A 22,812-nucleotide genomic window follows, 5' to 3' on the forward strand; every position below is an offset into this window, starting at 1 on the left:
AATCAAGGCAATATGATGACCAGCCTTTGTGATAGTTCTTTTAGTTGATTAAAAAATTTAAATGATCTATAAACCTAATGTAACATACAGTATGTTATACCTCACAGCTAAACCTTATGTAATGCTACTGAGCTCAATGTACAATTAGGGGCTAGTTGTTGCACCCATTTATTATTTCAGCTGAGTAAATATTTCTGTATTCTAATTCCTAACATTGATACAAAACACACCAGGAACAAGATAGACTGCAGAGAAAAAAATCATCTCTCTTCCTGATAGGCAGAATTTCTATAAGCTTCAAAATTAAATCAGGCTAAATACAAAAATCAACTTCCAGAAATTTTACCAGCAGAGCTTATCTCACTGGAAAAGGACTCAGGTATACTGTTATTTACCTTGTATTTTCCTTTAATAATGCCTTCAAATAATCTTTCCTTGGTTCCATAAAAAGGCAAACAACCGCTTAGCAGGATAAAAAGGATCACGCCACAACCCCAAACATCTACAGGCTTCCCATAAGGTTCCCTTTTTACCACTTCTGGGGCCATAAAATGAGGTGTTCCTACACGTCCTAAATGGAAATAAAAACAAAATTGAGTCAAAGTGATGTGTGTCAAACATGGAAATGAAGAGTATCACTGCATTAAACTAAAACAGTTTTAGTAAGTTTTGTTCATGGGTTAAACTTTTAACACAATTCTTTTTTCCTTAAGTTTATTATTTATTAAATATATCCAGTGAGACAAATCAGTAGTTTCCCTTTTGCTTGATTTATACTTTTATAAATTAAGGAAGATTCTATCCTACCCTGCAGACTGTGAAACAAGACTTATATAAGAGCACTAAGATCCTTCAGTGAAACATGCCATATAAAAGTAAAAATATCAATTTGGACAACCTTTGAAACAGGAGTTATTTATCCAGAGAGCATGTGCAAAGATACTGTAGAGCTCTAGTCTACACCGCTTCCTTGAAAAAGCTGCCTCTAATCGGCAAGAGCGTAGTTTGGTGTGATGCTCTGCCCAAACGTTAGCCAGTCTACTGAAACTGCCAACAAGAACGCAAAATGCTAGCAAATATATTGTTCACTTATTTGAAGTAGATAATATCTTACTGCAGATAAAAAGATAATGCTAATTTGTTTCACAGAGTGCTTTCAATGAGTGCCACACAGTAATGGTTCTGCGACAGTACTGATTTTGGGTAGGTAATGAATGTACACGAACGGAAACAAAACATATTTAGTACCAGCTAACCTTTTGAGTGGGTAAACTGATTAGCATTACTTTATTCAATTTCTGTGTAACACATTAAGCCAAATAAAAGCAACAAACATTTTACCTCTCCCTATAAATGTTTCCCATTGTAAAAAGCTTTGCTTCCACTGCAAAGGATTTGCAAGAATTAAGCTTTGAATGCTCAGGGCATCACTGACACTTACAAATACTGTAGTCTTTGGACTATCCTGGTTCCACCAAGTACCAACAGAAGAAAAAAACCCCACATCTGTAGCAAACTGTTACCACTTGTACCACCTTCATAAATTATTCTTGCTCATTGATACTACAGTGGACTTCAGAGGCTCCATTCAAGGCCTGCAGCACCTTTGTGCTGGCTAGGAGAGTTTACAATGCAGCCTAGAGAATCCGAGGTGTTTGCACGGCATGTATTTAATTCAGTCTGGTCTTGTAAAGGGGCTCTTGCTAGACTAGCTTATCCTGCACACCATCTGAATGTGAGTTAGCTCACAGCACTGGTAACAAACACCTAGGAGACTATATGGCAGTAGCTTACTCAGTTTAAGACCATCCTTCGTTTATACCACCTAATGCAGGAATACAATCTAACCATGCTCTGTTAACTAGTCCCCACTCACTCCTTTTTGCATCTACAAGGATTAAAAATTTGACAAAAAGACAGTAGCTTTTTCACCATACTATATTAAGGAGAAACAACACCATTGTCAAACTTCTTCACCTGGCTTTGCGTTAAACCTTTTCATTCCCAGTTTATGAGGCAATCCCTCTGCCAAACAAATGTTAGGAATCTGCCTGTGACAAAGGAACATTACCTCACCACTAAACTAGGTCAGCATCTTAAAAAGTCCATGCAGACTAGGCTGATGTGATAGCAAAAGGGCAGTTCCGTCCCAGGCTAAAAAAAAGAGTAAACCAACAGGATGCTGCAAGTCCGGCTCATCCCTCATATCACTGGGGGAAGAGGAAGGATATTTACTCTGGACAGAGAAAGACAGAGATGGACATGAGGAAAGATTACTAATTCTTCTTGTTGGTTATACGCAATTTATAGGCTTATGAGGTATCTTTCAGCCTAACTGATAAACCTCAAAGCCAAATCTTCAAGCTCACAAACATGAGGGGAAGAATTATCTCCTTAGGTGACCCAAAGTCTCCCTCTTTTAGATGCCTGGTGACGGTGAAGGGAAGGAAAATTGAAAGTATATATATCCAGTATGCCCAAGTTGCTGAGAACTCTGGGGTCTTTGCCTTTTTTTTTTTTTCATGTGCCTACAAATCTGTATCTATAAGGGTTTCCTAACTTTTTCCCCCCTAAGATGCCATCATTTGCAACAGCAAAAGCATCAACATTTCCAGCTCTGTATCAGGCTATGCATGTACATAAGCAGCAACACCTGCCTGTTCAAACAGTATTTGTATATCACTTAAATTGCTCATGCATACCACAGTCTGGAAATCTTTAGTACAGACGACATCATGCAAGACCGCAGAGCAGCCTGGCTTACCCAAGTCTTGTTTTTATCTCAGTAGTAAACTTCCTGGCATTTGGGTGCAGAGGAACCCATTTTGGAGCAGGTGTAACCTTTCTTACACATTGAAAAAAACCATTCGTGGTAATAAAGCTTGTTCAAATATTTTTTATCAACATGAATGGAAAATCATATATACCCTGAAGATTCTGCCTTCCTACCAGGCTTTCTAACTGCTGTTAAGAAATCTGGCAAGTCTAGAGAAAAGTGATTACTCAAAAGACAAACAACAGAAATCACTAGAAGACAACATTTCACAAGGAAAAAGCTATTTAAAAGAGGCATTAAACTTCAGGGAGATATACAGTCATCTGGATCAAGCAGTTAATGAAACTAAGAATCCTATATATCAAGTTATATCTAAGTTGATTTAATGTGTACTTCCAATAATTATGTGCCACTCCTCTCAGCTTGGGACCTTCTTTGTGGTTTAGGTAAGCAATTGCAGAGATGAACATGGTAAAAAAAGGACTATATGCTGTGAGAAGTAGACCTAAAGGTTTGGGTTTTTTTTTGCCAATGCATTTAAGTCTGCTGGGCATTTGCAGTACAGCAAAGGCCGACCTATAGAACGTCTTGTTCTGAGGAAAACGTGTCCTTGCAAACAAGTACCCATCCTACATTTTCTTCTATGGTGTAAAATAGCATATCTAGCAGCAACACATGCTACATAAGCAATACAATAGCATTACTGCGTGTAGGTGTTCAGGTGTCAAGGTGCTGGCAGCAGGGGGGCTGCAGGGATGGTCTCTGTGAGGAGAGGCTGGGGCTGCCCCGTGCTGGACACAGCTGGTTCAAATGGACCCACGGCAGGGCACAGCTGAGCCCAAGATGGTGGTGCCTCAGGGAAAGTGTGTGTAAGAAAGGGAAAAACATTGCCCAGCAGTGAGGAGTATGGGGAAAAGTGTGAGAAACAGCCCGTGAGCACCAAGGTGAGAGCAGGAAGAAGTGGAAGAGGTGCTCCAGCAGAGATTCCCTTGCAGCCCCTGGAGAGGCCACGGTGGAGCAGGTACGCTCTGGCAGCCCCTGGAGGACCCCGCACCAGAGCAGGTATCCACCCTGCAGCCCATGGAGGACCCCATGGTGGAGCAGATGGATATTCCCTGAAGGAACTGCGGCCTGTGGAGGACCCACGCAGGAGCAGGCTTGTCCTGAAGGACTACAGCCCATGGGAGGACCCACGCTGAAGAAGGAGAAAAGTGTGAGGAAGAAGGCACAGCAGAGAGAGGCTGCTATGGACTGACCACAGCCTCCCATTCCCCATCCCTCTGCACCACTCGGGGCTGGGGGATAAGGGAGTCAGGAGCAAAGGAGTGAAGCTGAGCCTTCACTCAGGGAGTGAAGGGGAGGAGGGGAGATAGTGTTTTCATTTTTGTCTTTGTTTCCCACTACCCAAATCTATTTGAATTGGCAATAAATTAAACCGGTTTTCCCCAAGTCAAGTCTGTTTTACCTGTGATGGTAACTGGTAAGCAGTTTGCATGTATTTACCTCAACCCATGAGTTTTTTTGTCCTATTTTCTCCCCCTGCTCTGCTGAGGAGGGGGAGTGAGTAAGCAGCTGGGGGGACTTTGGCCCTTAGCCAAGATCAACCCACCACACATGGTTATGCTGGAATTAACATACAGCATACTGATTAAATGGGGAGAAATAAGATGGTCTTCCTCCAAAGGTATAGCTTGTTTCTTTCATTTTTAGTTTCAAATATCACCTTACCTGATTTAATCATGGGCTGTATAAAGTGAGTAATCTACAGTGTCAAGAGAGTATCAAAAGTGCATATTTTTTTGCTTCCTTCTCCCCTTCAGCAAATAACATTTCAAATTAAAATTACTTGGCAGAAATTGATAAGCAAGAAAAATCCTTCATTATTTATACGCACTCATAAATATATGCAGAACAGAACAGTTTCTGAGCATTAATCTGCTTCCCTAAATTTTGCAAAGCAGGGTCTTGATGGTGGACAACAATTTCAGATTTCCTTTCCCCCTCCACTTCCTGACCACAGGGCTAGAGAATACAAAAATACTTACAAAACTACTGAATATCAACAAGTAGCAAACATAACTTGCAACAGTACACTTATCAAAATTGCAGACAAAACATAATATGCAAGCATTTCTTACGCAGTAGCCATCCACTGCCAGCACTCTGTTCATTATCAATGACCTTCATCATATTATAATTTTTTTCCATAGACACATTTTTTCCTAACACAACAAGCTTCTTGAGGTTTATTTCCTACTCTCTATGTGACAACAGACAAATTATAGCCTCTTGATTCTTCAGGATTCCTATTTTGCTTTAACTGCTGACATCACATCAGAATGTGAGGCTGCATGTTTACTTAGTACTCAAGAGCTCTTACAGACAAACTGACAGACTTCACGGTTATGGTTAAAAAACACTGTCCTCCTCTCATCATCCCAAATTCTCCTTCTCCTCCCTTGGAAGTTGAACAACTTAGATCACAGGCAGAAAAACTGGATCTTTGTTGCCCTGGCTCAAAACCAGTATACCATAAAAATCCACTTTAATGAACTGCTTGATGTTAAGCAGAAGGACTAAACTAGTTCAGTAACAGGTAACATTCTACACAGCTTTTTAAGACCCCAACAGACTGCTGCTATAAACTAGATGAAAAATGGATGTTACTTAATAGCATGCTGAAAAATCAGTACTACTAAACCTTAATACTCACTTTTAAATTTAAAATGAGAACTCCATAAATACAAAAGAAATTATAAAGAAGGCTAGGCTAACTCAATAAAATCCTGCCATTTACCACTGCTAGATTATAATTAGTGAAAATAATTACAGAATTATTTGGTTTCATAACCTTTTTAGTGCAAATTACAAGATCCTGATACTTTAGATGGGAGGATGGTGATGGTGGTGGAAATCACAATTTCATCTCCATGAAAAAGCAAACCCAGAACAAACAGAAACTTAATTGGTTGACATCAAACTGTCCAGTTAAACAAGGTAAAAAAATGCTTATATATGTGTATGTATGTACTAGCAACTTAAAAAGGCTAAAGTAGTTTCTGGGGCAGCTGTCATCCTCGTGACAACTAACCACTTCACTGGGTTCATCAAAGGAGCAAATGATGACTTCGAGGTTATTCTAAAAACTGACCTGAGCAAGGAGTGCTGAGCTGCACTTCTGAGCTGCACTTAGCTCAGCAAAATGAATGGAGTGCACACATGAACTTACATAGATAGAGATTTTTCCTATGTTGCAACTATAAGAACTGTAAGGTGAATATCAGTAACAGGATAAGCAAAATCTATAGACAGCAAAGTTTTCTAAAATCATGGATACTCACTGCTCTTTAGACCAAGTACCACTTTTGCTGAAAATTATCTAGTAGAAAATTTGCCTTCTACACGTCCACTGTAAAATTTTAAAATTGTTCTCAACAGTTCAATTGTTTTAAAATATTTCAGAAGCTTTTGAATTTTCTTTGGTGTTTTGGGAGAAGCTTTGCATCTTTTTGGAGGCAGTGTGAGAAAGAACAGTAAGCAAAGGCATTTTTCTCTCTTTAATAAATAACTTCTGCCTTCCACAGCTCTTTTATTCTTCAGGATATAAGAACACTCATGGATCTATTCAAATGACTGCCCATGAAAAAATAATATTATTTTATTTAAATAAATATTGCATGCATGCATACACACATGATTTTTAGTTGTATCTGTATGTAAGAAGAAATCATATGGAAGACTGGAATCAATTTTCTGTCTATGCTTCTAGGTTCTTCTTATCTGTTCTAGAGTAGCGTTAACTGAAAATTATCACTATATGAAGACTCAGCAGTGGTATGTATTCAATGTGAGACTTGCCTTCATCCAATTACTTGTAAACAAATGACTACATCAAAGTGTTTGCTGATTTAGGAAGCACTCAATGCCTGAATAGGTACAGACATTAGACATCTTATTTTTAGAGGTAATTCTTATCAGCCAGTTATGAGGCATGTTGGTAGTCTGGAAATTTATAAAGTTGCTAATTTTGCTGATTTTTCCTATGGATAAATAGAGAGCTTCAGTCTTCAGGTGTTGCCAACCTGATATCATTCACAAGCACTAAAGATAAACTTTTACTTACCTTTGATAATTTAGTTTCTATGACTCTTTCCATATTATTCCAGACAATAGGGCTATGCTTTCCACAAGAAGAAGAGTATATACAGAGACCCAATCAGATTTTGTCATCCCTAAGGCAGGGGATTGATGACCAAGATATCAGAAGGAGAGTCTTTCAACAGCAGTAGTATCTGAACGATGTATAAGGAAACAACTGGAACAAATAATTTTTAGGAAAAAAATGTGAGGTACTAATAAACATCACCATCTGACCTCTCACAATAGTGTAATAAGAAATATGTTCATAAATTAAGGAGTTTCTAAAAGAGTGGGATGTCCAGAATAATGTGGAAGGAATCGAAGAATCACACACAGCAGATGAGATCAGTCAATACTTCACTACTTTTAATTCCTTTCCACATTACTCCAGACAATAGAGATGGTTAAAGCAGGTGTACAGAGAAGATGAATAGAATTAAAAAAAAAAAAAAAAAGAAAAAACAGCAAAAGTTACACCACCAGCCAAAAATACAGTTAAGGACTCTATGTGTTATGCATCAGCAGACAACTGGACAACTGAATATTAGTGTCCAGAAAACAAACAAAGCAAAGATGAAATGTTAACCAGACAAATTATAATAATTGATTCAATGGCCTTTTCAGCCATAAAAATATGATGGAGGAAGTAAACCTAAATTGACTTTTAAACACATTAGCCTCCTGTGAACACTCTCAAATCGACCCAGATGTGAAGTGGAATTTGTGAGAGACAGTAAACCACGGTTGTATCTTTTAAATAAAACAAAGTCTATCAGAGGCAAAGCTTTGAAGAGGCTTACATTTTTTTATTTTTCAGGAAAAAAAAAAATACATAGTGAAATAGTGCTCTTGCTTTGCAGAGGAAAGAAACACTACCATTTAAGTGAAAGAAGAATGCTAGTGTAGGACCTCAGCTTACAAACATTTACCTCTCCTTGGAAAACAAAAAAAAGATTTGCTATATCATTCAGACACTGATGATGAAAAGGAAAAAAAGTCTATGCAGTGTAAAAAAAAAATTTCAAAAATGTAATTTTTAAACTGGGGTTTATAAAACCACCAAGAAGATCCAGTTTGGTGAAACACTGGCACAGGTTGCCCAGAGAGGTTGTAGATGCCCCATCCCTGGAAACATTCAAGGTCAGGTTGGAAGGGGCTCTGAGCAACCTGATCTAGTTGAAGATGTCCCTGCCCATGGCAGGGGGGTTAGACTAGATGACCTTTAAAGGTCCCTTCCAACCCAAACCATTCTATGATTCTATGATCATTTTTACACTGATGGGAACAAAACAAAAATAAGGAACTTAAAAGATTCACACCCCCCTCTCCAATTCCATAGTCTTATTTGCAGGGAAATTTATGGTAATGCCTTTCTTTGCTATTTTTGTACTAAGTCTAAAAGGCTAGTTGACGAAGAACGAAGAACACTTGATATTTATGTGCTGTATTTCTATTAAGAACATACAAGATGTTTTCCAGTAAGATGATGACGGTTGTGTTAGGGTACCTGAAGATTACTATAGGATTCTGAAGCACCTTACGGGAGCTAACTAATAATACATAAAAATTGATACTGGACTGGATTAGCGTCATGGTACCTGTGACATTTTGCTGCTAAAGGTAAAAAGTGAAAAGCAGTTAACTATCCATAGATAAGACTTGACAGTTAGTATAGAACCTCATACCATTTAGGTTTATACAGTTATCTTATTTTGCACTAGTTGAAACCAGGAGAAAATAAGTAGATTAAGTGGAGGACTTGTGGACTCAATGGCTTCTGTTTGTTCAGACTTTTATACCATATACTAGCTAAAAATCCCAAGATTTAGCATCCAAGATATTTGATATCTGATAAATCTGATGTCACTTTTACTTAAGAAAATATTGTGACAATTCATACCACTTTCTGAAAGAAAAATTGTCCAAGGAAGAAGACAGAGATCATAATGTGAGATTGCTCTATTAAGTCACTGACTTCCCAGAGGTTCCACTACTCCAGCTGCATCATAACCATGCAACATGGACTGTTTCCCGTCTACATCCTGTTCCATAAAAGAATTCACTTATAAATTATGATGATCTGTAACTACTGTGTATACTGCCCGAATTCCATCTTAAAGTACCTACTTCAATGCTTCAAATGAATACACTTCGCAAAATTTTCCACTTCTGATCATAAGAACTGCAAGAAGAGACCTTCAGAGTTTCGTATCTCATGAAAACAATTTCTTGTAACTCAGAAGATGACACACGCCTCTTATTCATTGCATTGCAGCTTATGGGCAAACATAGCGGAACAAAAAGTATTTCCTTACATTTCCCTTTCTGGTCTTATGAAAAATGAGTTATGGCTATGTCCTTTTTTTTGTACTTACTTAATAATAATTAAATACCCTTAAAAATAAACTCCACTGGGTTGTTAGCAGATAAAATACAGTCATGTTCCTAAAATCTATTCCACAGAGATTTTTGTAAATGACATGTATGATGTCATAGCTTGTTATCATGAGCTCCCTTACACTTCTGTTAAATAACCCTCTATCTGCTTGAAAGAACACTGTAGTTATAATCCTTCTAAACAACATAAGTCTATCTTTGGACTTATATCAAAAGATTGGGACTGGTCTACTTTAAATACCTGGGACTTAGTTTAACTTTATTATAAAAATCCCCTTTCTCCCCCCAAAAAATTTACGCACACTGGAAGAGAGATGTCTTTTGTTAAGTTAAAAAAATTCTGTAGTCCCAAACAAAGCAAAAGCTGTACCCTAGAAGGCAGGCTTCCAAGACACTGAGAGAGAAAATTCCCTTCTATTTGTGTTCTCCTGGGCTACACACAATCTGGTCTTGTCAGGCACAGGTGTGTCAATGTAAAAAGGTAAGCAAAATGGGACAAACGCAAATGCATGAAAGTAAGAAAAAAATTTTAGAACATTGGTAACCCCTGAATGTTTTAGATATAGCAACTCCTATTTTAAGAGAAAAATACTACCACAAAAGAGAGTGATCACCATAGATATTGAAGAGCTTTTGCATAATGGCTGGGTTTTTATGCAAGATTAAGGGAAGAGTCTTATCAGTTGAACTTTACTACAGTTACATTACTTTCAATGTTGACATGCTTTTTCTAAAGGAAAGCTGTTCTTTTCTGGTTTAAAAGATAAACTACTCCAAGCAACATAAAATAAATAAAGAGAAAAGATTTCTGTTCTTGAACACCTGGGTCATCTACATAGGGATTTACACTAGTAATGAGTATAATCTGCTAGGGTATCGTGGTAATACACATTTCCTAGATACAGAAAGATTAATAAGTATTGCACTTTCTGTAAGTATAAGGCAGTGTGTTTTCAGTATTGTAAAAATTTTAAGGTGTACTGAGCACTGAAATGGGTTAGAAATACAGGGGGCTTTACTGTCAGTAAGAGAACCTTAATGCCATAATAGCTCTTATTTAATAGAGAATTTCTTTTTGATGTGTTAACCACCAAACACAGGAATTGCCATGCTGAAAGGGAAATAATTGACTATGTTAAGCTGAATCAATGTTTTTTACTAAAAATTAGAAAAAGAACGTGAAAGTGAACAGGTTGGTTATTATACTGCTAAAACTTCTCTATAAGCAGGGTTTCTATTTCATTTAGGAGACAATTGAGAAATAAGTAGTACCTGTAATTTATTACTATTATTACAAAACAAAACTTATCCATAGGGCATATGAATAACTTACTTAAACAAATATGTAGATAAATAATTTTTTACAAGAAATTTGTAGCCCAAATAGTAGTAGTTCAAATAGACAGTATTGTTAACTTTCATATAACACATATGGTGTGATACTGTAAAGCTGAAGAAAAAGTCTTGCAAGTGCTGTGTAGGGGACTGTCTAGTAATATGCCTTCAGGTAGGACTCTGGAAGGGAAAAGAATTGCCAGATAACAGATGTAGTTTGTGGTATAAAGACTGAAATGGAAGATGAGAAAAAAGAGATAAGGAGTCTGTTAAAGAGAAAGCTTGAAACAAGTAGTAGAACTGAGACCTTCCATAGTATATAAATGAAGTGAATTACTCTGGGTATCCCTGAAAGCGAGCGGAATTTGAAGCTGAAAGTAACAAGTGCTAACGAAAAGGCTACAAATTGGAAATGACAGTTGAGAGAGAGGGGAAAAAAAAAATACGAAGGCATACCGATAGGGCAGAAGTTGAGATGGATGAAGCAAAAGATACAGATACAGAGAAATATTATACTGATGCAGCTTAAGAAAGAAGCTTATGTAAGTACTGCAAACAGAACCAGAAAGGAGTGAAAACATTTTTGCATAGAAAAGGGAAGACCAGACCAGTACTGATAACTGCATGGAGGCTGAACACATGAATGATGAGAGGGATCACAGAACAGTGAATGGTAACAGGAGAGGAAAGACATGACAAATTTGGGGAAAAATGCAGGATTTTTTTTCCATGTTGAACTTGAGGTTTCTTGCGAGACAGCTAGAAGTCTGAAAGAAAGCACACTGTATCTGACTACCTCCAGAAGAGTAGCTGAAACAGAAGAAATGGATAAAGTTGCTCAGTGAGAATATAAAGACGAAAAATGAGAGAATCATAAACAAAAGTGTAGGAACTATCACTAAAAAAAGCAGTGGCTGAGGTACAAAAAAATTGAGAAACACAGGAAAAGTAAAGAAAAGAGTGACCTTTTTATTAAGGAAACAACAGCAGCTTAACTGAATGGATATTTTCTTTGAAAAGATATATCTAGGTCTCTAGGTAATAAGATACCTGGATATTTCCAGGGTATTAGCGATATCTGGAAGAGAATGGAAGCTGTTGGTATGCTTATATTGGATTTGCTTTTTATTTTAAAGATCATACAAAAGCCAAATTGACACAGACCTTTAAGTAATTAGATTAGGAAATCTGAGTTTTTGAAGAAGCATGGTACTGAGAGGAAGTTACTAGTTTTGAAGAAAAAAAATTAAAACTAACAAAATATTTTGTTGTGGTCTCCTACTCTGGCAACGAAAGCATCAGAAAATTGATTGGGTCTTCATCTGTGCAGGCTGATTAAAGCATAACCCTATTGTCTGGAACAATATGGAAGGCAGCTAGAGGGAATAAAATCCACAGAAAACAAAACACACTTAGTCAAAAAATATACATACGTGTCAAGATATTGATGTCTTATGCCATACTTACAATGAAATATTAAAACACAGAAAAGAATCACATGTGAAAACTAGTAAGATTTTGCTATTCAACAGTGCGGCATTCTGACAGAAATTGCCTAAGAAACATAGGAAACATTGAGAATGCTGTAGTAAGTCCTTACTCAATTGCTTTGACGTACATTTCAATACTGATAGCGTTTTTACTTGATTTGCTTTATCAAGCATGGAAGAATTATGCCAAATATTGTATTAAAATGGAAAATTTTTTGCTTTTTTTCAATTTTATTTTGATCAAACCAGTGTAAGCTCCTGCTGAGTAACATTCAGAGGGATTTAATACTCAGTATATGTATGCACAACAATGTTACATTCTTCTAGCAATTTAGATTAACTGTGTGCATTTATAATGGTAATAAAGTCTTTAGTGAAGGATTATTTTTGTTTTGTAGGCCAGGCTGTGTCAGAAGAACAGAACTCTGCAGCACAACATGCATAATATTACATAACTTCAAAGGAAAATTTCTTACCTCCAGCAACTAGCCCAGACTCTCCTAACTGAATTGCTACCCCGAAGCCACCAAGCTTTACTGGGGCTGAATTCTCTTTTGAGGCAAGCAGTACACAGTGTGGCTGAAAAGACAAAAACCCAGACAAATTATTATATTATTTGAGAAATACAATTTGCATTTTAGAACTTATTTTCATAAATTTGCAAACAGAAGCTAGAATCTTTGGGATTTTTGGAAAGAATTTCTTAATTTCAGATTTTTTTTTTTCTGGCATGGACTCCTCCCTCTTCACTGGCTTCCCTTTCAAATGCCCCAGGCACAGCAAAATCATTTCAAGACTTAACAGAACTCGCAAGGAACACAAAGTGAATAAAATGGAGATAAAAATTAACACCTATAATTTCTTACCTGGTATTACTTTTTCTTTTACCTTTCATCCTTTAGCCTTACAACGTTTCAATTCTCCAGCAGAAACATCCTGCCTATGATACACTTTGTGGGATCTTATCCTTGACACAGACAACATAAAACACCGTTTTGAGCCTTAATCACAGAATTCACTGATTACTTTCCAACTGCAGAAAAGAAAAGGAACATCCCTGTGATGTTTCTAATAAATATTCCAGTGAGGGGGGAAATTGTTTAGGTTTCTAAACTGGATTCCAGGCACAGTCTTTCCACCAATAAGAGTGAGATGTAATGTATAAAAATGGAATAGTATTATAGAGCAATTTGGATGGATACTGACTGCTGTAAGAGGAAGCAACATACAGACAAAATCTATTAGAATACATTTTAGTATTTAATACATGTAGCCAAACTATTTCATTTAATATAGAGTGACATCCTGCATTTACTCAAAGCCTCAAACCACATTATTTAACAGGAAGAATGTCAAATTTGTATACTGCTGCTTGAGAATACATTACTGCTTAAATTACAAAACTAGGAACTCAAAATCGTGCAAAGGAGCTACAACAAGCACAATCTGACTACCTGTAAAGTCATCATCTGTAACCACCCATGTTTTCTTTTAAAAAGTTTCAAGTGTATGAGGACAAGCACCTTCAAGTAAGAATGCATAGCCTGTTTACCATCTTCAGAACCCCATAAAAGCTTGATTCCTAAACAGATGATATATTAAGAAAGCTAACATGGAAATTCTCATTTCAAATGCTAAGGAGAATACTAAGTCAAGACAATGTTCTTGAGATGATCATTAAATTTAAGCTAACTTCTATCAGGACTTCTAGAATCCATTTATAAATTTGCAATTTACAAATGTAATTTTCAATCCCTTACCTCCTCTTTAAAAGAGTGTTACCAGGTGGTATTATCTCTGAATATTGTATTTCACTTCTGCCTTATTAATGTTAAGCTGCACACTTTGGGCACTTTCACATTCTCTCATCGCTGTCATTTGAGTGAAAAAGATCAACCTCAAATTTCTAACCCCAGGCAAGGAAGAAGGTAGATGGGAGAACTACACCAATAGAAGCAAAATGTACCGTTTCACTGTGATGATTTCTCTTCACCCTACATTTGAAAAAGTGATACTATTTCCACAACAGTATTAAAAAGACACAGGCTGTATCAACATAATTGTCATCCAAAAAGGAAGCCACTGACACTGCTCACCAGAAACAAAGTTTCTGAGAAAAAAACCCCAAATCTCCAATTCAAAGTGAAACTCAGAGAAAACTTTATTATAGAACCTCTCCCAGCAAAGCCCAAATTAACAGGAAAATTGATCTTATCAATAGACTAAGTTTTGCTAGTTAAAAATATCTTTAAAAAAACAGTTGCAAAACTAGTTAAACTTCCCCTTGTTGGTAATTGTACTGCGTCAGCTGATTCTCATCACTTTCATAGAGAAGCTGGTCCTTTAGCTTTCTAATAAGAGGACTTGCATGTTACTCCTCCCTGTCTTCACCAGCAGTTTTGAAAATCAGCAGAAGTTCTCAATATATAAATGGTAAGTGGCTTCTTTTATATTTAAGCTATAGTAAAACAAATTTCTATTAAAATTTCTCTTAACTGCAAAGGTACTACTGACCTTCAAACCCTTTCTTAAACATACCTATGTTTAAGCATGCCTGCTTGCTTACAGATGACAAAACTTATGATAGCTAAAAGTTATGTTTCTAGTGTATCTGCAGTGTAATTAATTTTTCTCTGTCTCATTGACATAAAACTTGTCACTACTTACGCAAGTCACAATGTCAAGCATTTTTATAGAAAAGCAACATAAAGAAGAAATTATAGTAGTATATAGGTTTCAAGATGCATTTGAAAGCATCATGGTTTTTTAAACAAGCTTTTAAAATTACTTCTTGCCCTGACAATATAAATGCCAAATATGAAAACAGAAATATTTTTAAAACTGCTAACATACTGTACAAATTAAATGCAATTTTAAGATCAGCCAACATAGGATGTTAAAATATTTTAGACTGTCCTCTCAATAATTCAGATTCTGTATGTACTTTAGGTCTTACTAAGAATTTTACCTAAAATGCTGCCATTTTCACTGCTGTAGCTATATCATACATTTAAATGTAAATTTGCATTTTTAAGACCTAGCATGCAAATTTTGTTGTTGTTTTTTTCCTATTACTGTTGTTAGACAACTAAGATCAGAGTACCAAAACCAATTCTGAAGTTTTTGTGAGATTAGGGAAAAAAACTTACCCCTTTAAAAAAAAAATTAAATAAACTTATTTATGGAATCTTGTATCGCTATGACATACAAATTGAAGACAGAAGTTGTATCATTACTAATCAGACTTAACCATCTCTCTAAACAGCTCATTGTGATTCTACTCCCCTAACCACACCCTTTTTTCATTTTCCTTCTTTGGTCAAAGATGACTTTTATCTTCCAGATTGTACCTTCCTGGTCAAAAATAAGCTTAGTGAAATCAAAAACTTCGAAATGAAAACAAGGAAAACAATGAAAACAAGGAAGATGTGAAAACAATCTGTTACTGTATTAATGTGGTTTCTGGCATATATTAGTTTCTTTGCATAATGTTGATTTTTGAACAGTCAAGAAAAGGAAAAAATACTTAAATTTATATGAAGATATAAATTATTAAAACCAAGCTACTGTAATAGTACCGACTCATGGTGTTACTTATAACAGATTACATAGCCAAATAAATATTAATTGACAATTGCTTTTCTAACTGAAAGCCAGTGACTTGCATGCAAGAGATCCTAGGTACTTATTCAAAATTAATACTGATGAGCTTAGAATTGTTTTGATATATCTCTATGTACTTTGTATCAACACCGAGAATACTTCACTTAGCTTTTTTTGCATCTTAATTAAAAAGTTTACTGTGTCAGAAAGACTAATTCTAACGTCAGGCCCTAAAAAAATTATTTGTACTTATAGATAAGACAAAAAAATTTAATTTCTAAAATTTGCAGCAAAACATAATAGTTGATTTTTAAAACAATACAAGGCAGTAATAAAGATGTAATTACAAAAATAGTTATCTGTGTGAGTGCTCTGTACCATCTGCTGTTGCCTACTTTACGCGAAGAAAAACAGGGAACCAATTATTGTAGACTTACATTGTATCATGATATCCAGCTGAAAGTCCTTCTTCTACTCAGCTACAGCGATACTTTGGTGCATTTACTTTTTTCAGTTATTGCCTTTTATGTTTATATCACATAAGACTGTATGCAATAAAGCAAGCAAATACGTGAAAATGGTCCCATGGTGATCTAATTCTTAAAATTTCTCTTTGCATCCCTACAGAACTACTAAAAAAATCTTCACAAATGATGGCTGCAGCTTCAGCTGATTTACTGACCATTCTGCCATACAGGGAAGTCTTCTGGAGTAACCAAACTAACCCAGCCATAAATGCCTCAGAAATTCAAAACAATGCCAGTTGTCCCTTAGACGACAACTCACTGTCACTTGCTTTGATAGTTTTTTACTCTATTATTTTTGTTGTTGGATTGGTTGGAAATATTATAGCCCTGTTTGCTTTCCTGTGCATTCATCAGAAAAGGAATTCTATCCAAGTTTACTTGCTAAATGTAGCCATTGCAGACCTTCTGCTGATCTTCTGTCTCCCCTTCCGAATACTCTATCATGTTAACAAAAACACCTGGATGTTTGGACCAATTTTATGCAAGATTGTAGGAACTCTATTTTATATGAACATGTATATTAGCATAGTTCTGTTGGGACTAATTAGTCTAGATCGTTATGTAAAAATAAATAAGTCTGTGAAGTGTCCTAAAATGTTAACTACTACACGAAGTATACATATTTGTTGCATGGTGTGGGCACTTGCACTAACAGGATTTATAATAGTAGTTGCACCATCTTTCTTTAAGAGTGAGGACAGCAATTCTACTATGTGCTTTCATTACCGAAATAAACAGAATGCAAAGACAGAAGCAATTTTAAATTATATTATTGTAATCATTTTTTGGATAGTTTTTTTCCTTTTGATACTTTCATATGTTAAAATTGCCAAGAACCTTCTGAAAATTTCAAAGAAAAGAGCAAATTTTCCCAACGCAGGAAAATACACCCAGACAGCAAGGAATTCCTTCATTGTACTCATTATTTTCACCATCTGCTTTGTTCCTTACCATGTGTTCCGATTTGTCTACATTACATCACAGTTACAAAATCCATCTTGTTATTGGAAGGAAATCATTCACAAATGCAATGAGGCGATGCTCATATTTTCATCTTTTAACAGCTGCTTAGACCCAGTTATGTATTTTCTAATGTCCAGAAGTGTCCGTAAGACTGTATTCCAACTTATTTGCAGAAGACTTCATGGAGATTCAGGCCTAACTCTGGAAAGCACTTCAGAAATAAAACTTGGACAATATACACAAGAGCGATTCTCTACTACTACTCCCCACTCAAGTTCTTTAAAGAAGAAGTGTCTGATTTGATTTTTTAAATGAATGGATACTAGTTTCTCTCTGTCACTCCAGGACATCAATTTAAGATGTACAAAGGCAATATTGTACAGCTACTAATCCTGCCTCTTTCTTCCTGTCAAAAAATGAGAAGTCTTACTTCTGTTTGTGAAAATGAGAAGTTACTTTTCAGAAGCATTTTGCTCTTGTTTATCCAAGAAAACAAAACAGGAAGTTCTCAGACATTCTCTGTTGGACTAACTAGAACACTAACTGTTTACGGAGATTTCCCTGTAGTGGTTTGAACTTGTATAAGGAATCTTATATATAGACATTAATATTACCAACTTGTGTATGTAAATAATAGATGAATTTTGCAAAAAGTAAATTGTGTCCTATTCAAAAGAGCTATATAAACCATTACAGATTTTATGTACTTCTCTGTTTTAATAGGTTTCAAAGAGATCAGCATTTTAACTATGTTTATAGAACTATTTTTTCCAAGAAAATATTTCAGAATTTAGCAGCATATGTGGCTTAAAAATAAGGTGAAGAATATGACTGCCATTAATTCAGTTATAATTCCACAAAATACACTTAGTTTTATTAAACAGCAAAATTAAAATATTCAAACCTCCTAAGCCCCTTATTATATTTTCAACATTTTAATGAATGTCAAGGTTGAACATCTGAGGAAAAGTAAGCAATGCTTTTGGAAAGTTAGAAATTAAAAAAGGAGCGATGACATACGGGTATTTTCAGTTACCTAAGATTTCCTTCAAACTCTGACAAATTTGATGAATGCAGCTACACAAAGTAGTTCAACAAGGAAAATAAACTCACAGAACTGAGCATAGAGAGCAGAACAGAAAAATTAGCTCTCGTGAACACCTGACGCATCAGCTCTGATCTCTGCTCCGGCTCAGTCACTGGTCTGGTTACAGATTTCCAAAGCCAAGCATTTCAGCTGCACGCTTCCTCCCTGGCACAGACCTTCTCTTTTCACGTGATTAAAATAATCTTGTGTGCTGGTTTTGGCTGGGGTAGAGTTAATTTTCTTCACAGTAGCTAGCATGGGGCTACGTTTTGGATTTGTGCTGAAAACAGAGTTGATGATAACACAGGGATGTTTTAGTTACTGCTGAGCAGTGCTTACACAGAGTCAAGGCCTTTTCTGCTCCTCACCCCACCCCACCAGCGAGGAGGCTGGGGGTGCACAAGCAGTTGGGAGGGGACACAGCCGGGACAGCTGACCCCAGCTGACCAGAGTTGGGGTCATGACCATATGACGTCATGCTCAGCATATAAAGCTGGGGAAGAAGAAGGAAGGGGGGGGGACGACGTTCAAAGTGATGGTGTTTGTCTTCCCAAGTAACCATTATGTGTGATGGAGCCCTGCTTTCCTGGAGATGGCTGAACCCCTGCCTGCCGATGGGAAGAAGTGAATGAATCCCTCGTTTTGCTTTGCTTGCGTGCACAGCTTTTGCTTTACCTATTAAATTGTCTTTATCTCAACCCACGAGTCTTCTCACTTTTACCCTTCCGATTCTCTCCTCCATCCCACTGGGGGGCAGTGAGTGAACAGCTGTGTGGGGCTTAGCTGCCGGCTGGGGTTAAACCACTACATCTTGATAATTTCTGATGCTATGTAAATAGCAATGTAACAACAGTGTCCCATAGATACAACTATATTCTCAGATTAAAACCAAACAGGTTTATGTATTTATGCACAAACAAAAATTTCAAACTGTAAAATTGTTTAAAAAAAAAAGGAGGCTGAAGGTGGGGGTTGTTAGACCAAAGATGAGTAAAGAGGCAGTTATACGAAGAACAACTTAAATGTCTGGCATGACAGGCTAGAAAGGTGAACAAATTAGACACTAGATGTTAAGCTCCATAAAATAAGGATTTATTATCCTTATGAACACATACAAGCAATATTGCTCAAGTAAGCTGGTGTAAAGAAGTTGGTTTTAATACGACTACCAGTAACTTCTCTGATGGATCATATGACTTTTTATGCCAAATCTGTGTCAAAACTTGCGGATTTTTACTAATTTGGTACAATATTCTGGTTTTACAGAAGCTACTCATAAAACTTATAGAACAAAGTAAACACAACACTTCACCTCTGCTAGATATAAACTTGGTTTAATTTTTATGTGATTTTACTTCATTCAGTTTTGGTGAAACTGGGTATAAACACGTTAAACAAATTACAACGACTAGCCAGTGTAATATTTTTTTTTTTAAACAATGTTTAAAGAGAGAGAATCTTCAAGACAGAGATTCCTACAAACATGTAATTTTCATAAAAGTATGACCGTAACTGCATTTTTTCTTAAACATTTCAGCATACAATTAAGATATCTGTACAATAATTGAGTCTCGCAATAATTGTGTTATATTTTTTCATGATCTTCTATCTATCATCCTGTCATCCTATTATATGTTATTGGCTCTGTATTTGTACAGTGCAAGGAATAGCAAGTTCCTTGTCCTCTGCAATTCTCCTATGCAGTATAGTAGTTCTACACAGTTACATCAACTCTGGTAAATCTAGTAGAGTTTATAAACCATCATTTCACAAGATATATACACTATCTCATGATTCTTTCTTTGCCTATATTTCTTCTACTGTGAGTAGCTGATTGATGACAGTTATCACGGGTCTGGGGTGGGGTGGGGAACACTGGACAGGACGGACACGAACAACACGGTGAGGCTTGATCAAAAGTTGAATTCTAAAGTTCTTTTGAAGAAAGTGTTCCGGTTAAACCAGAATTTTCATTTACAAGGATTGCAATTCATGGACACTGCACAACTGCAAAAATAGAATCAGATCTCTTCAGAAGAACGAGTAATAGTACAGAGCTTCAATGCTACAAATTAAGTTGACTTTAAGAGCCAAAGGCAAATAGAAATGTGTTCCACAGGACAAAAACCAGACCACCTTAGTATTCTGGGCATGCTTTTGTAAATTATGTAACGTTTACTTGGTTACTATAATATTATTCTGTAAGCAACTAAATACATAAAACGACAACAGGAAAACAGTCTTGCAGTACAAGTTCAAGATTCTGGTCCATCATGTGAATAGTATTCCATGGGCTTTTTTGTTTTTAATGATTTTAACAGTGAAATCTAGTCAGTATTTTCTTCAAGAAGAAAGCCTTAAACACCCATACCTATTTGCATTGATCAGATGTGTTCTACATGACAGCCACTCCTTACAGATTGTAGAGAAGGAGCACCAAGGAAGCCATGCACAGTATCAGCAGACAACGTTTCAGAAAAAAACATTTTGGACGAAATACCGAAGAGTAACACTTTCCCAGGCTACACGCTACACATTAAAAATGTTTCAAAAGCATTTCAATACAGGCTAATCTATCGCTTAAACCAGCCTCTGTACACAAACAGCAAATATAACCCAAATCTTTTAAAGAGATTTCAGGAGCTACAGTCTAATGTTCGTATTAGGGAAATCCATACCACCTATAAAGACAAATAAAATTAGGCAAGCTTGGGTGTACAAGGTACCTAGGGAAAAGTGAATAGATTTGTTTGAGGGAAGCCGTGTACCAGAAAATCAGTAACAGAGGACCTCTCTGGAATTGCTGAGAAGCACTGGGATAAAGGTGATACGTGTACTTGGACTTCAGCAAATCGCTTACTAAAGGCTCTAAGAAACCCTAGGATGTTAGATGTTAATTCTTGTTTTAGAACTGGTTAAAAATCAGAAAGAAAGCTTAAAAATACATAGTCTTTTTTCTTCATGATATTCCCCAAGAATCTGCAAATAGATACATTTACGAACATGTTTAACACTACAATCTGGAATGAGTGAGAGTAAGGAGATGACAAAGTTTTCAAACAACACACAATTATTCAGGGTAGTCAAACCTAAAAAAAGTTCAAGATATAACTTTCTGCCCAACAGCAATAAAAGAACAAACAGACTGTTAAAATTAGGAGGAAAAAACTTGAGAATTCATCATTGTGCTATTGTATAATTTATATGATACAGACTCTATAGAGACTACATTAAATAAATCCAACTCTTCAGCTCAGAAATGAAAATCTGAAAGGGAGCACAACAAGTCTATAACGGCAGGTATCACACAGAAGAGGGGAACACGTATGACTACATGATCTTTGTCAGAGTGTGACATTAAGGGAGTAGCAATTAGAACAAAAAAAAACAACCCCAAAAAGCAACCAGACAAGTGAAAATACTTATGGATTTCCACAACTATGTAAATCAGTGCTTCAAGATGTTAAAGGCTGGATGTATCAACTGGCTCAGAAAGGCATTTGAAACTAGACAGCGCTGTCATGTAAGAAACAATTACTACTGACCAAACCCCAAAAGCAGGTATCTTTACTATTTTTAAAAGATATTTGATCCTTACATTTTTTTTTCTCCAAGCAATTTTCCCAAATTTGAGGGTAAAATGCCAGGTTCTGCAAATCAGTATTACTGAAGGGCAAACAATCCTGAAGCATCTTGGGAGGTCTGCTGAAAGTTACACTGTGACACGTCAAATGACCATATAATGGTCAGTAAGTGTCAAATGACACTTTAATAGTGTCTCTTACTTCTCGTCTTAGCCGTGCTTCCTAAGTACTATCAGGGCCAACTATAGCAATTAGTTGAGTCTTCAGCTGAATTTCAACATGAATATCATTCTATTTATTCTTCTTTCTGTAGGTAGAGGCTAACTCAATGCACATCTCCACATAACCTGCATGAACCTCATTTTCCTTCTTTATCCAAATCTACAGACATCCTCAATTTCAGCTGGTGTACCAAAATGTCATCTCTTTTTAGCTGGTGTACCAAAATGTCATCTCTTTTTCACTATGTAAAAAGGAACACATATTCTTCATTTAGAATAAATACTAGTTACAAAACGCGTATAAAGTATACATTCTGGCTAGTCACTTCCGTACCTTTCAGACTTGACAAATACGTTAATAGCTATGTTGTCATACATATATTCCTTAAAATGAATGGAAAACATAAGCCAAGAAACAAAACTGTTTGCCAGATACGAGTTTATAACTTGAATCATAAACACATTATAGTGTACCTGGTCTGAGTAAACAATTGTATTGGTTTTGGCTGGGGTAGAGTTATTTTCTTCATAGTAGCTAGTATGGGGCTGTGTTTTGGACTTGTGCTGAAAACAGTGTTGATAACACAGGGATGTTTTAGTTACTGCTGAGCAGTGCTTACACAGAGTCAAGGCCTTTTCTGCTTCCCACACCACCCCACCAGCGAGGAGGCTGGGGGTGCACAAGAAGG

At 36.3% G+C, this 22,812-nt stretch overlaps 2 protein-coding genes across 2 annotated transcripts in view; one reads left to right on the plus strand and one right to left on the minus strand.

Annotated features, from left to right (window-relative positions):
- Positions 1 to 22,812, minus strand: part of LOC104073032 (peripheral plasma membrane protein CASK-like) — a gene marked incomplete at its 5' end in the record, with an annotated part of 94,208 nt that overhangs the window by 54,015 nt on the left and 17,381 nt on the right. The window contains 2 exon segments of the mRNA XM_009572679.1: positions 396 to 571; positions 12,615 to 12,717. Coding sequence (XP_009570974.1) covers positions 396 to 571; positions 12,615 to 12,717 — 279 coding nt within the window.
- On the plus strand, positions 16,392 to 17,534 carry GPR34 (G protein-coupled receptor 34). The gene has a single exon (XM_009572676.1). The coding sequence runs from the start codon at positions 16,392 to 16,394 to the stop codon at positions 17,532 to 17,534; it is 1,143 nt and encodes a 380-aa protein (XP_009570971.1).

This window comes from Fulmarus glacialis, unplaced genomic scaffold, assembly GCF_000690835.1.
Source record: "Fulmarus glacialis isolate BGI_N327 unplaced genomic scaffold, ASM69083v1 scaffold24352, whole genome shotgun sequence".
In the NCBI taxonomy this organism is placed as follows: Eukaryota; Metazoa; Chordata; class Aves; order Procellariiformes; family Procellariidae; genus Fulmarus; species Fulmarus glacialis.